Source organism: Neltuma alba, unplaced genomic scaffold (genome assembly GCF_004799145.2).
Source record: "Neltuma alba isolate B1F8T4 unplaced genomic scaffold, ASM479914v2 tig00013120_pilon, whole genome shotgun sequence".
NCBI classification, from domain to species: Eukaryota; Viridiplantae; Streptophyta; class Magnoliopsida; order Fabales; family Fabaceae; genus Neltuma; species Neltuma alba.
Window position 1 is genome coordinate 321,781 of NW_021637442.1, and position 16,724 is coordinate 338,504.

Consider the following 16,724-nt stretch of genomic DNA (forward strand, 5'->3'; position numbering starts at 1 on the left):
TTATTAAATACTAGTTTTTAATAGTCAAATATTAAGCGTTAAATGTGAGCAAATCTATATTTAGTGGTGTATACAAAATGAAAATCATATTCTCCATTAGATTTAGGCGAGTATATTTGGCAATATTAGTTTCCCTAGTTAATTAAGTCCTGGAAATTAATGCTACCTCTGATTCTGAATATAAAATTTATTTTGTAGTATAAATATTTATATTTAGGACTGGAGGTAGTATATTATATTTTCTTCAATCCTATGTATGAGTAATATTGTCTTACACAGGGTTGGTCTTATAGTAGTACTCCTCCGGTCCTTAATATAAGACCCATTTAACTAATTTGATTAGATTAAGGAAGTTAGGTAAGTTAGTTAATTATAAAAAAAGTGACACATTTTTCCTAAAACACCATAATCATCTTTTTTAATACCTCATCTCCTTCTTCTATTTGATTATAGTTGAGGGAGTGTCTATAGGGGTAATTTAGAGAAAATTGATAAATATGAGAAATGGGTCTTATATTTAGGACCAAAACCAACTCAAGAATTGGGTCCTATATTAAGGACCGGAGGAGTATATAAGTAACACCTTGTCTTTGTCTAAAAATTTAATGCTGTTGTAAATATTATGTTGTGTGGATGTTCATAACTTCTTAGCCCCTTGGAATTCCTTCTCATGGTTAATGGCATTATACCTTATAACTCCCAAATTGAAGGGTTTCAAGTATTGATTTCCTATAACCTCCAATTGTACAATTATGTTGCTTAATTCCTTTCTTTATGTACTTGTAACTCTTTAAGTTAGTCTTCAATATTGGGATCCTATAAATAAGAGATGATGTACACACATTTGAGGCAATAAAGTGAATGAGAAAAGGCCATTGTCTTCTCTATCTCTTGCTACTCTTCATTCTCCTTATTTCTTGTAGTTTTACAACACGTTATCAGCACGAGTTTGCTCTGAAAATTTGAGGTATGAGCCATTTGTAAATTAATATATTCTTATAGTACATGATAATACTTTTTACTAACTTCTCCTTAACCAATTATTCTTTTTATCTTATTATCACGTCTAATTTTAATTTTCTATATATTTGCTATATATTATGTTGTTCTTTTATGTTATTTATTAATTTATTCTTTTTATACATTTTAATTCTATTATCTCCCATTTTGATATTGTGTTATTTATTATATTTACTTTTCAATACTTCTTGTTCCATTGTTTGTTTACATATATCAGTTTGGTTTATATTATGTGATTTTATATCTATCACAATATTATATATATGATTATATAATATTATTTATATTTGGGTTTATTTGTTATTTATATTTGATTATGAATTTGAATTTATTTCATTACAATATTATTTAATTTCATTTTATTGAATGGCTAGAAGCCATATGTGATTAGATGACCAGAAGTCATATTACTTTTGTAATTGTTTTTTTATGAAAGAACACTATGGATGCCTTTAAATGGAATGACAAGAAAAATCTATGGCACTTTGATGATTTGATAGTGACAAATATCAAAGCCTTGAAGGCTACATGGTGACAAGTTTTGAAGCCTTGAAGGCTACATAGTGACAAGTATCAAAGCCTTGAAGGCTAATAGTTCAAACATCAAATGGCATAAAAGAGCTTTATTTGAAAGATTTTTGCTATAGTCCTGAAGACTAATATTGGAAGAAATTGATTATGTGCTACTGAAAGTAAGGAACATGTGTATAAGAGTGATAAAGAGCATGCCCACATTGTACCATTGGAATTAATAATTAAAAGGCAATAATCTTTGGTTTCAGCTATTAAACCATAATTGAGATATTGATACCTCTATAGTCAAAAACAATTATAAGTAAATATCATAATATGACCAGAAGTCATATGAACAAGTATATCCATTGAAAGCAAATGTTAAAATTGGTTATGAAACCAAAAGATTAAGAGATATTATGAAAAGTATGAAAATATAGTTATGATGCCCAAGGTAATGTCTTATAAAGAAATATGCTCAAATTAGTCAAAGTTGAAAAATATAATCATTAGCCTAGAAGGCTATATCTAGAAGGTTATATAATATTATTCTTGTGATTGATTGGTAGAAATATATTATTATAAGTATTTGATATTAAGATATTGATAAACATTAAAAGTAGTTATTGGTCACTTTGAAATGTTAATTTATTGTGCCAATTTACTTGCATATTTATGAATATGAATTATGAATATAATTTATTTTCATATCAATAGAATAGCCAAAAAGATGTTCATATTATGATATTGATATTTTATTGTACTATTTGTGTGCAAATTAAAGAGATGATATATTATTAATATTTTGTTTATTTATATGCTATTTGTATGATCTTAGTTTGAATGATTTATTGTGGTTTATTGACAATAAATTTTATTATAAGCATTTGAAGTTGTTTTGAGTTTAACTAAATAAGAAATTAATTGAGAAAGAAAAATTAAGCATTCATATAATATGTAAGTATTTTTTTTCCAAATGACATATTTTGAGTGTTGCAAATTAAATAAATGATATATGGTATCTTGATTATTATTGAAAAATTCTGAACAATACATTCAATTTTACATTTTGTTCTCAAAAAGTTTATTTTAAAAGATCATTTACGTTTTATATTCCTTTCAACTATATGAATTTGCTTATGAAAAAAAAAAAATAAAGCATGTGCAAATGATAATTATAATTTTAAAAAAATTCTATGAATGTTAGATTAGTTCAAATACCATTTAATCTTTAAAGTTTTGAACATCTTGAAATAAAATAATAAAAAAATTGGATATTTATATTCCTCTATTCTAATGTTAAGAGGTATGTTAATCCTTTTTTTTTTTTTGAAATGATGAATCATTGATCTTATATATTCAAATTAAATTAGTCTTGTTGTAACATTTGTGAGAAAAATAAAAATCATATATTTATGTCACATTTAATTGAGAGAATAGAAAGTTATTTAATTCTATTGGAAAATTTGTTATAAATAGTTAATATTGATTTTGATTTGGTTGGACAAAATCATCTTTGCAGTATGTGTAAATTCTATATATATTGCAAATTAAATCTATAATACTAATAGTTATTCATTATCATGTACTATGATGTTATTAAGATGAATTTGTCTCCTCATTCTTCTTAAATCACATAGTTCCTGAAGAACTATGTGTAAAAATATTAATATAGTTCCTGAAGAACTAATGCAAAATTTTTTTTGGGCGAACAAAGAATTGATAGTGAAAAATATAACTCATTGATCAACATCAGAACTTTGATTCTACAAAGGATCTAAAATGCAATAGCCCAATTGAATTAATACAAGTGTGAGTTGATGTTAGATAAAGTTTTACTTATATAAGAAACTTATTACAGTAAACCAGAAGTTTACTTATCTAATTAGATTTATAGTTGGTATGTCTTGTTTGATCATCACGAATCATATATATGATGTAATAAATCATTGATGATTATTATTGACATCCATTGAAGAACCAGAAGATTCTTCATGAATAGACAACATATTATATGATTCAAGAGTTCATATAATTCTTGTTCTCAAAGAAAAATTGATTATATTGATATCAGTAGTTATGATGTGAAATATATCTCTACATTCCTAAAAATATATCAAAATTAGATATATGGGCCCATGTCAATAGCATGTAAACCATACAAGTATTCAATAAATTTGATAGATGCATCTATAAGATGGTTACATGTATTATTATTAATTTGCAACCTGAAGTTTGCAAAATTATTTGAGTAATCATTATGTTAAGTGCACAAGTTCCAGACTATGAGATCCAGAAAATTTCTATTGAAAAAGATTGTGAATTTATGTCCCAGAATTTTAGTGATCAACATGCATTTGTTAGAAAAATAATTGAAAAGTCTAATTAACAGAACGATCTGGCAGAATTATTAGCCTCCATGAATGGCTAGATCAATACTTTTGAGAACAAGATCTTCATCTCAGTGTTGGCTTGTTTAGTTTGATATGTTGCAACATTTATACAAATCAAGCCAACAAAATTCTCCCAATGAAATTGGCTTTTGGTCAGGAGCCAAATACTTTCCATCTTAAAAGTTTGAATGTGCAATGCTTATATCTATTGATCCACCACAATATACATATAGATGGATATAAAAAATTAGAATGAATGTTGGGTAAGAATCTCCTTCTTCTTGTTTGTATCTAAAAGAAACAAAAGGGATGTTTCTAAAAGAAGCAAATGAATTGAGGAGACTCATACTGCATGATTAATTGATTGTCATTTGACAAAATTTTCCCAACATGAAGGGGAGAAATTGAGTAGCTGGAAAAGGTAACATATAGAATGCATTATTATTATCAAGTATAGATCCTCAGATATATGATAGCATGAACCAGAAGTTCATCAAAGAATGCATTCATGAGATATTACAAAATATGTGCTAGATGCTATTACTGATCTAAGTGAGTATTACTAAATCTCATATTCCAACTGAAAATGCTCCAATTAGTATAAATAAAAGTGAGACATGCCTGAAGCATGAGAGATTAATCGGTTCCAATATAATTATATCGAACAAAAAGGAGCATGAAATTTAAAAGTTATATTAAGGAGGCGTGTGCTCTAGAAGAGTGCTGAGACATAACTAGTTGAAAAAAAAAAAAGCCTCAGAAGAGGTTCAGGTACCTAAAAAGTAATGAAGAGATCTCAATAAGTTATGTCACAAGAGGAAAAATGGAACCAAAAAGACAAAGTTGTCGACAACGTTTTTGATAATAATATCACATGATTTTAAAGAGGATCTTATATGAAGATAGAAATTTGGCCAAAAGCAAAAGGAAAAGAGAAAAGACGCAATGGAAATATAATGATATTATTATGGACCTATAGTCCAAACACATCAAATACAAAGTTATTATGTGATATATGAATATTTTTGTGAAAATAAAGAATTTCACAAAGGTCTAGTGATTATGATTAGGCATAGTATTTTGTGGTGGATGAAATAATTTTTGCACATATTACTAATCTGGCAATATATCAAAAATGAAATATGTGTCTGTTAGATATCGTTATAGCCTATGCATGTGGATCAGTAAATAATGAAGTTTACATAAGAATTCTTGAAGGATTTAAAATGCCAGAAGCATTTATATAGAAGAAAATCATCCAATATTTAAAATATTATGTTGAATAAGATAATCTGATTATACATATCTATCTTAGAAAAATGTATTAGAAAATAAATAATTTCATATCTTACTTGACCCGTCGATCAAGTTATTGAATGCATCAATGATTGCAAAATGATTGATTTTGTTATGATAATTTTGTCTAGAAAATATATTCAACTAAATAGACTAGAAGTCTCATATATTTATTCTATAATAATATTTACATATATTGTCAATATTACGTGTTATAATTTTATTGGTAAAGATAAGTTTCTTCAGGTATGCATGTAAATAATGAAATTAAGATTGGATATATAGTTCTATGAAACTATTATATGATGATATCATTTTGTTCAAATTAAATTAATCATGCCGATACAAGATATATTATGGTGTCTTTTTAGAATAACATTTCTTTGCAATTTTCTCAGTGCAAGTGAAGAATGTATTGATAATCCCACATATCCAGAAGATATGTTAGAGGAATACATTTCAATATAAGCTGATGATGATGTACTATGCATAGTTTGACTAAAAAGAAGATATGCTTGAAAAAGCATTGGATGACTTGAGAAATTAGTATACTCTATTATGATAAAATGATAAAGAGTTATGCTGTTGACAGGGGGAGCAAAGATCATGCTGTACTCTTTTTCTTAACCATGGTTTTGTCCCACAGGGTTTTCCTGGTTGAGGTTTTTAATGAGGCATCCTTAATATATATTGTGTACTCTTTTTCCTTCACTAGGTTTTTGTCCCACTGGGTTTTTCCTAGTAAGGTTTTAATGAGGCACAATATTTGTTTATGAACATCCAAGGGGGAGTGTTGTAAATATTATGTTGTGTGGATGTTCATAACTTCTTAGCCCCTTGGAATTCCTTCTCATGGTTAATGGCATTATACCTTATAACTCCCAAATTGAAGGGTTTCAAGTATTGATTTCCTATAACCTCCAATTGTACAATTATGTTGCTTAATTCCTTTCTTTATGTACTTGTAACTCTTTAAGTTAGTCTTCAATATTGGGATCCTATAAATAAGAGATGATGTACACACATTTGAGGCAATAAAGTGAATGAGAAAAGGCCATTGTCTTCTCTATCTCTTGCTACTCTTCATTCTCCTTATTTCTTGTAGTTTTACAACAAATGCACTTTTTTTTTTATTTTTACCCTCCATTAATTATATGTCTCTCTCATCCTTTTTTTTCTCTATTTATTCTCTCTTGTTTTTTCCCACACCTTCTCATTCTCACCCCTCATCTTTATAAATATGGGTATATTTGAAAAAAAAATTAAATTTTTTATACATTGATTGCTCTTAATTCAATTTTAACTAACACTTTTAATCTACGTAATTTGTAATTTAATCAGTTGTTACTTGTATATAGAACCAGATGGAGATGGAGTACGTATACATCTTGTGAACTGTGTAATTTATCTCAAACTCTCTAAATAATTTTCAAATTAAAGTTTCCTATTAGCGGTTGAATGAAACTAGCGGCTTTCGTTAGTTGAACAAACCCTCACTAAGCTAGTTCATTGGATTGCAAGAATCATGATACATGTAATCCACAACAAAGAAACATTGAATTTTTGGTCAATAAATGAATCAAATAAATTTCTTTTGTAAGAAAGGAACTTTAATGATTAACTAAATAAAGGAGAAAAGAAGATGAGGAGAAGTGGCCAAATATGGTGGTTTGTTGGAGGTCAAGGTCAAAACCCAATGCAATAAATTAGAAAACCATAACAAATAATTAACCTGAAACGCCAAAAGCCCTTAGGGATCGATGCAACTCCTCTCACCATGAATTGAAAATTCTTTCAAAAACCGAGTGATATCTGTTAATTCATTCTTAAATTTCTGTTTTTAAGGGAAAAATAGAGATTTCCCACCGCTGCAAATTCTCATCAAAAGCAAGGTTTCAACGTACGTAATTAACCCTCCAAAACTTTCTTCAGAAAGTTTTGTTTTTCCATCGTAAGATTCATAGCCCTGCAGGTTCTAAATCCTTTCACAAAGGAGTTTGCAACATTGTTCATTGTCTCAATATGTACATATCCATATCTTAATTTCAAGGTACGTACGTATGCTAAATGCTTCCGCATCAAGCTACGTATTTGTATTTGAGGGTTTAAAACCTTACATTTATGTCGCGAACGTTCATTTACAAATAAGAATCAAAGTAAAGAATTTGGTTTTGTTCTAAAATAGCCCACAATTAATGCAGGTTTTGGGACATTCGAACGTAATCCCCTATGATAAATCCCAACCGACGTACCATATCATGGAGCTAGCTAGAAACTGAGATATATATATATATATATATCAGCTAGGAACTGACATCGATCAGATAATTGTGTCGTCGAAGATAATGAGGTTGTTAATTGCAGGATGGTTTTGAGTGAGACTACGTAAGATTATAAGATCATAATGGGAACAGCAAGAATCAGGCGAATTGTGACACCGTGTTGGAGGCCATCATCGCGTAATGAGACAGAGAATAATTCTAGTAAGAATGGGGATTCCAATGGTCGTGTGGACGGGTTGATGTGGTACAAGGATTGTGGGAGACATGTGAATGGAGAATTCTCCATGGCTGTTGTTCAGGCGAACAATTTGTTGGAAGATCAAAGCCAGCTTGAATCTGGTTCTATGAGTTCTTTTGAAGATGATGGCCCTCAAGGCACTTTTGTTGGCATTTATGATGGCCATGGAGGTCCTGAAGCTGCTCGCTTTGTCAATGACCACCTCTTCAACAACATCAAAAGTAAGTTTATTTCACTTTATATGACTTTTTTTTTCCCTCGTCTTGTTCCTTGTTATATGTATCATCTTGATATTACCCTTAACCAAAACCATATATATGCTACCTCTAATCCTAAATATAATACTCTTCCGGTCTTTAATATAAGACCCAATTCTTGAGTTGATTTTGATCCTAAATATAAGATCCATTTCTCATATTTATCAATTTTCTCTATATTACCCCTATGGATACTTCTTCAACCATAATCAAATAGAAGAGGGAGATGAGGTATTAAGAAAGATAATTATGGTATTTTAGGAAAAATGTGTCACTTTTCTTATAATTAACTAACTTATCTAACTTCCTTAATTTAATCAAATTAGTTAAATGGGTCTTATATTCAGGATCGGAGGAGTATCTAGCTAGTTTGTAGTATATTAGGATTGGAGGGGGGTATATTATATGGTTTAAAACTTCTCTTTGCATAGCCCTAACCCCTAAAACCTAAATATGAGTAAAGATTGAGAGATTAGAGAAAGATAGAAAGATAAGTGTGGCCTTAGTATTGTGAGGCCCACATTTACAGACACAGGACTCACTCCATGGCCATCAAATTTGTTATATATATGGTCTTGATATTACCCTTTGACCAAAACCATATATCTTACATTAGTTGCCCTTCTATTTACATGGTCTAAAGCTAATCTATTCGCAAAGCCCTAACCCTAAAGCCTAAAATGTGTGAAGTTTAGTATGTTCCTTTTATGATGAGGACTGTCTAAGAGCTTCCTAGCAGTTAGATCACAGAAAGATAAAAAGATAGGCGTGGTCTCAGTATTACGACACCCACATATATAGGACTTGATCACTGCTCTATTTCTATCTCTATCAAAATCTGACTCTTTTACATACTTTAAAAATTTAAGTTTATTCCTGTTAAATAACTTCTCTAGCTTAGAAAGAGCATTGAATGAAGATCTTTAACCCCTTGTTTATCTATAAAATTGAAGGTGTGTCTGTATAACTATACACATACACAGGCTTGACATATAACCCTTTATTCTAATTAAAATCATAACCATTTATTAATGATTACTATATATAACTCTTTACTTACACTTTCCCCCCAAACAATCTCACCCTACTAGCTTAAAGCCTTCAACAAAAAGAAACACAGACACCTCTTGACAAACTAGTTAGCAGAAGTAGTGTTTTCTTTATGCATATCTATCCAATATTACAATGGTTCTTGCGCTTGTGTGTGTAGGATTTACTTCAGAGCATCATGGGATGTCAGAAGAGGTGATAAAGAAAGCATTTTTGGAAACAGAAGAGGAGTTTCTAAGCGTAGTGCAGGAGCAGTGGGTGAAGAAGCCACTGTTAGCATCAGTTGGAAGTTGTTGTTTGATAGGCATAATCTGCAACGGCGTGGTGTACGTAGCTAATGCTGGAGACTCTCGTGCTGTGTTAGGGCGACTCCATAATAAGGCTCACAAAGAGATCAAGGCCATTCAGTTGTCTTCTGAGCACAACGCCAGCATGGAATCTGTGAGACATGAGCTACGTTCCTCTCACCCCCATGATCCTCACATCGTCATCCTCAAGCACAGGGTCTGGCGTGTCAAAGGCATCATTCAGGCAAGTGTCTGCTTTCTCTCTCTTTTTTTATCTATTCTGACAGGGACATATATTCAAGGATTCGGTTATTGATTGAGCGATTCATATACCTTACACCATTTAATTAGTAGGATAAGACTTATTGTTATGTAACTATCTGATTTGTCAGGAGATAGGGTTCCATAAGAAACATAAGGAACCGTTTGGTATGAAGCATTAAAAATAAGAAATTGGGATTGAGATTAAGATTGAAAAAAATAGCGTTTAGCATGAGAAATTGCTTATTATATTGGGTTAGACAAATCCATGTATGTGGGGTTGGAGAATACCATGGGGGGAAGCGGTATTCTCTCCAATCCTACTTCCATAGGTTTGCTTAATTCCATGTAAAAGCAATTACTCATACTAAAGACTTTTTTAATAATTTTTTTCAAGTGTAATCTTAATCTTTATCCCTCATTTTCAATATTTTGTACCAAATGAGACCTAAGAGAAAACTTTGAGGCATGCAAATATTATAACTGATGAAGAGCATTAGAAAGGATTAGAGAGAAATATATTAAAAGTCTCAAGCCCGCGCGTATATGCTTTCTCTCTTTTTTCACCTATCATAAAAAGGATGGAAGAACAATCAACTAAATTATTGAGCGGGACCTTAATAGTTTGTCCAAAAATTTAGTTATTGACAGAACACAATGATATCTCATGTAATCATGTAGGATAAAGAGCGGTTGTTGTATAACCATCTATTAGGAGATAGAGGTTCATAAGAAACCTAAGAAAGGCATGTAAATATTATAGCTGATAAAGAGAATTAGAGAATCAAAGAGATGGGCTTATCAGAGGCCTTAAGCCTGTGTATCTGCTCTCTCTCTCTCTCTCTCTCTCTTCCTATCATAAAATGATAGAAGAATCCTCGATAAACTTGTTGAGCACAACCTCAACAATTCGTACTATGATTCTTGTCAGATAGAGCATAATGACATTGTGCAATCATGCCTAGTTTATTGTTGTTGTGGTGTAACTATCTGTTAGGAGATAAAGGGAAACCTAAGAAAGGGCTTGGAGCTGCATGAAAATATTATAACTGATGATAAAAGTGTGTATATATTAATTGTTGCAGGTTTCGAGATCCATAGGAGATGCATATCTGAAGAGGGCAGAGTTTAACAAAGAACCACTTCTGGCGAAATTTAGGGTATCAGAGCCCTTTGAGAAGCCGATCCTGAAAGCAGAACCAACGATAAGTGTGCAAAAACACCACCCAGATGATCAGTTCATTATATTTGCGTCAGATGGCTTGTGGGAGCACTTGACCAATCAAGAAGCTGTTGAAATCGTGTACAACTATCCCCGCAATGTACGCTTCATTGGTTCATTAATTGATTTCCAATTCACTCATTCCACTTTCTCTTTAATTTGATATTAATTACTTCCAGTTTATTTAATTTGATACAAGCATCTATCATTACCCATTTGAGCCCACACCCTTCAGCAATTAGACCATAATTCTGTAGAGAGTTAGAAAATGATAAAGATAGTCCAATATTATTTAAGGTGCGGTAGTGATAACAAAGAGCAATAAATAATAGACACCACATCTCAAATCAAAACTTTGAGATTTAAGTTTACGAGTTTTATTATCTATTCCTTCAGTTCTAAATGTAAAATTCATTTTGTAGTATAATTACTTATTAAGCTCAATTTTATCTGAAATGAACAATCTCTCCTCATCATGTGAGTCTGTTAGCTACTCTTCCACATTCAAAAACGCTACAAACGCAAATTTCATGTTTTTGCAATCAAGGCTAGCTAGGGCTATTCCCATTTTAGGCTTCACACATGTTCACAATTACATAATTCCAATGACGTCTTTTTCACACAAGTCCTAGTTAAAACCTAGTTCTAATGCCACTTATTATTAGAAATAAGGAGTCAAACCCAAAAGCAGGAGGAAACATATGGGCCAATTAAGGTTCAAGTTTATAGATCGTTTCGCTTTATTATATATTACTACCTCTTATCTTTAATACAAAAGCTAATTTAACTTTCAATTTGGTCCTAAATATAAGACCCTAATCCACTTTATTTTTTATATTTATCTATTTTTCTCAAGATAATCCTTATAATGGTTGCATATGTTAAATATTTCATCAAATAGTAGTTCTAGCTAATATACATAATTAGTAAAGTTATCTTAGAAAAAATAATGCCTATTTATTATGAATAACTAATTTAACAAACTTCCTTAATCTACTTAAAATAGTCAAATAGCTCTTATAATAAGGACTGAAAACAGTACTTATTAATTACTAATTAGCTTTAACTTCCATATGATCATCATCTCAAGTCCACCCAAACTTGAATATTCTAACAGTTGTTTATTCAAAATGAACTAATAAATTGTTAATACCCACACCCATCTCCATCTCATCAAGCTTACTACGTACAGGGAATAGCTCGGAGGCTGGTGAAAGCGGCGCTGTGTGAGGCGGCGAAGAAGAGAGAGATGAGATACTCAGACTTGAAGAAGATAGAGAGAGGAGTGAGAAGGCACTTCCATGACGACATAACTGTCATTGTTTTGTATTTGGATTAATTATCTTCTCTCATCACTCGCCACACTAGGGGTGTTCAAAGCCGGCCCGTCCCGGTCGGCCCGTTCCGGTCCCGGTCTTATTGGGACGGGACGGATCCGTCCCGAAATTTTTCGGGACGGGACAAACCGGGACGGGACAAAAAAGGGACCGGGACGGGACGGGACACGGGACGGGTCGTCCCGTCCCGGTCCCGTCCCGGTCCCTTTTTTAAAAAAAAAAATTAATTTTTTTAACTTTTTATAATATCATTTTTTTCATATTTTTTTAAGATTTGAGACTATTGTATAGAACTATGGATATATTTATTTAGAGTTTTATATTTGTTAATGATTTGAGATTATTGATGATTAGATTTTTTAGCAAGTTTTTATTGTGTTAAAAGCTTTTGTTTAGAGTTTTTAATAACTATTATATGTAATATTTTGAGCTTTTGTTTAAGAGTGCCCAAACAAATAAAAAGATGTTTTTATAAGATTTAAGCTCAAAAAAATATAATTAAAAAAATCAGATTTTTTTAAAAAAAATTAAAAAAATTAAAAAAAATTAAAAAAAATTAAAAAAAAATATTTCGGGACGTCCCGGTCCCGTCCCGGATCCGTCCCGTCCCGACCGGGACCGGGACAACCCCGGGACGGGCCGGGACACGGGACAGAAAATCTGTCCCGTTACTGTTCATCGGGACGGAACCGGGACAGGCCTGTCCCGGTCCCGATCCGTCCCGTGAACACCCCTACGCCACACCACTTCCCTGTCTCCTCCACTAGCTAGTACTCATTCTCGTCAATTCTGATTTATTTCTACTTCTATTCAAACTTCTCTTCTTTAATTTCTTTCTTTCTTCAAATATCGATATTTGTAATAGAGAAATAAAAAAACAAATAAAAAAGTCCATTCTTTTTCTTTTTGTGTGCGCGCTTTTTTTTTTTAAAAAAAGAAATCATATATTAAGAGGGTTCAAATTAAAACGTAGTGGACTTTAATCATATCCCATGCCATATATTTCAACCATATAAAAAGATTGACATTTGGTACTTTTCTAAGTACTTTCTCTAGTTTGTAATAGAATTAATATCATTTTTAGTTCTTGAAATTTGATCTCATTTTAGTTTTATTTTATCAAATTTGAAACCAATAGTTTTGGTTCTTAAGATTGACAATATAATACTACTTCCGGTCCTAATTATAAGACCCAATTGACTAATTTGGAGAGATTAAAGAACTTAGTTGAGTTAGTTATTTGTAATGAATAGGTGTTGTTTTTCCTAAAATATCCTTGCTAGTCAAGTTTGTTATCTATAACTACTATTATTAGAAAGACTATCATGAAAAAAAGTAGATAAATATGATAGACAAAGTAGATTGAAGTCTTATATTTAGGACCAAAATAAAAATCAAATAGGATCTTATAATAAGGACCGGAGGTAGTATCAATTAGCATTACTTAATTAATATTCTATTTGGTCCAAAATATAAAACATTTCTAGCTACCAGCTAGTATATACTTGGTTCAAAATGTAGGATACTTTGGGGAAAATGTCAATAATATTAATTTTTTTCACAGATGCCCGTATTAATTGTATTATATAAAAAGAGATTATATAGGAAAGAAATTAAAGATAATTAAAACCGATTGATTTTAATCGAAGGATAATCTTAAAAGGTAGTGATTGCTTTGTAATATTTTAATGATACAAACCACTTGCTTATTTGAATCTTGCAATGCAATGGAAGATTTTAATGAGAGGATGTTAAAGTTAAACGACGATATCTTAGTTGATATAATGTTAAAGTTAATTAACTTATACAAACCGATATGATTAGTTATTGTCCTTAAAACATTTTGATCTTTGCAAATATAGCCTTCATTAAATATAATTAACTCCCTGCTAAATTAAAGGGGATGAAGTAATTCTTTTTTCATTTGTCAGGAATATTTTTGAAAAACAAACATATTAATTATTCTCAACATCCCATAAATTAAAATACTACCTTCAGTCTTTAATATAAGACTTTGTTTGACTTTTATTTTAGTCTTAAATATAAAACCCCAATCCATTTTGTCTCTAATATTTATGTATTTTTTCTAACAATGGTAGTTCTAACCAATATATTTGATTAGTAAGGATATTTTAGAAAAGACAACACATATTTATTACAAATAACTAACTTAACTTCATTCTTTAATCTCCTCAAATTAGTCAACTAGTTCTTATAATTAAGACCGAAAGTAGTACCTTATAAATTGAATCATAAAACCTTAAACAATGCTTTAGAATAATAAAAGTGGAGGGGGTAATATATTTTGCTTTAATTAAAAATCTCTTAATTTAGGTTCCATAACCTTGCATAACAAGTCAATAGTAATTTTGGAATTTGTGTATGGATTTTATGGTTGAAGGTGGTATGAATTATAGTGGACTTCAAATTCTCTGATTTGATGATATCATAAGATAGAAGTGAAAAAGTCAAACCAATCAAGCCTTTGCTATACAATACCGTTCAACTGCAAAGTGCTGACCACCAAAGTGAACTTGTCGTCACTCATTCATTCAAATTAGCAATAATATATTCCCTCGAATCGTATGTACAGGTTACAATTTTAAAAAATAAGGCTGATTAATTCTTTTATAAGTTAATTATACCTTATATCTGAAGTTTAACTAATCATTTTTTTCTGTTTTTACCTCCATTAAAGACACGTCTCTGTTGCAGGTCAATATTATTACTCATTCTCTCTCATTTACTTTCTCCATAAATAAAGGGTATATTTAAAAAAAATACATTTTTTACACATCTATTGCTTTTAACTGAATTTAGGCAATTTTTTTATCCGCATGGTTCGAAGGGATTGGTAATTTCACCGGATTGTCCAAGAGGGCCAAGATATATATGGCAGAGAGTTGAACTTCTTGGTGGTTGTTACAGCGGATTAGTGAATATCTATGATGTTTCGCACCTAATATCTTTACGTAAAGAGGGCAAAATAATTAAATAAATAAATAAATAGAAGTTAGGTGATCTAATCAAGAGCAACCCTTAGGTATTTAAATGGGGCTCATTTGTGTTTACCTGCTGCTAATTCATCAAACAAAGTAGAATTCTGATAAAGCCAAAAAATTTATGTTAAACATGGCAAAGCTGATGATGATTGTGGCTTTTGTTGTTCATTTGGCTTTTGTTATTATTATGAAATGCTCAGCCACCACCTACTATGTTGGAGACAACTCAGGTTGGGATATCAGTACCAATCTGGGTACCTGGATTCAAGATAAGAAATTCAAGGCCGGCGATGTTCTTAGTAAGTATATTATTGCTTAATTACTTTGTTCTTATATATAGGCACCAGATTAAAATTCTATTTTCATATACTACCTCTGGTCTTTAATATAAGATCTCGTTTAACTTTTATTTTGGTCCTTAATATAAGACTTCAATTCACTTTTTCTCTCATTTATCTTTTTTTTTTTCAAGATAGTGTTTCTAATGATGGTAGTTTTAGCCAATACACTTTATTAATAAGGATATTTTAGGAAAGACAATGCATTTATTATAAATAACTAATTTAACTTATTTCTTTAATCTACTCAAATTAGTCAACTAACTCTTATATTTAAAACTGAAGGTAGTATTAATTACTGAATTCCAAATCTGCCCTTTATTTACAAATCTTGTTTTTTAAAATTTAGCTTCTATCCACCATTAAGAACTGCTAAACTGAGAGTTTATCTATCCATCAGGAAGAAACGTTGTTTTTCTTCTTTATTTTGATATCTTCACCAAATAATAAACATTAAAATCTTGAATGTACGTCACAAAAATACACCCTAAAGATGATTATTTTTCTTTCAGCCGTCGAAATTTTGTGGTTCAATTTGAATAAATAAAAATGAAATATTGTTATTCTATTTTTGCAGTTTTTCAATATTCTTCGTCTGATAGTGTCGATGAAGTTACAAGAGAAAACTACAAGACATGCAACACAAACAAGGTTTTGGCAACTTATGGCAATGGAAACACCACTGTGCCATTAACAAGACCTGGAGACAGGTATTTTGTGAGTGGCAACAAACTGTATTGCCTTGGAGGTATGAAGCTCCATGTTCATGTCGAAGGTAATGGCACCAGTTCCCTGGCTCAGGCCCCGGCTAGGGCAATGCCAGTGGCCGGTCCGACCAGCGCCACCTCCGGCCTTCCGGGGAAGACTACAGCATCGTCCCAGAAACACACTCCTCTGACAAGTGGGTCTAAGAATGTTGGTGTGGACACTAATGTTCAGTTGGTTTGCGTTGCTCTCATGGTGGCTTCTATTTCCTGGATTTTCCAGATTTGAGTATTGTGATAACTTAATTATGACTTTATTTGAGTGTAATATTGTTTAACTACACAATAATAATGATTTGCAGTTGGAAGGCTGACCTACCCTTCGAGTTTTACCATGATTTAAAAATTATTTTAAAAAATATCGTGTATACATTATACATCTTGGGAATTTACATTACTACTATTTTTGAAGTCAGTGATTTTCTGGATGCAATAAAGATATTTAAATTCCCTATTATTTTAAA

The 16,724-nt window shown here is 31.0% G+C and overlaps 2 protein-coding genes across 2 annotated transcripts; both read left to right on the top strand.

The window, feature by feature from the left end:
- The first annotated feature begins 7,626 nt into the window (after positions 1-7,626).
- Positions 7,627-12,158, top strand: LOC114734601 (probable protein phosphatase 2C 38). Its single transcript, XM_028922223.1, has 4 exons — positions 7,627-7,963; positions 9,210-9,580; positions 10,683-10,919; positions 12,012-12,158. The coding sequence occupies exons 1-4, from the start codon at positions 7,627-7,629 to the stop codon at positions 12,156-12,158; spliced, it is 1,092 nt and encodes a 363-aa protein (XP_028778056.1).
- A 3,100-nt stretch (positions 12,159-15,258) lies between these two features.
- On the top strand, positions 15,259-16,671 carry LOC114734657 (mavicyanin-like). The gene is made up of 2 exons (XM_028922298.1): positions 15,259-15,457; positions 16,074-16,671. The coding sequence occupies exons 1-2, from the start codon at positions 15,280-15,282 to the stop codon at positions 16,487-16,489; spliced, it is 594 nt and encodes a 197-aa protein (XP_028778131.1). The 5' UTR covers positions 15,259-15,279; the 3' UTR covers positions 16,490-16,671.
- Positions 16,672-16,724: the final 53 nt, after the last annotated feature.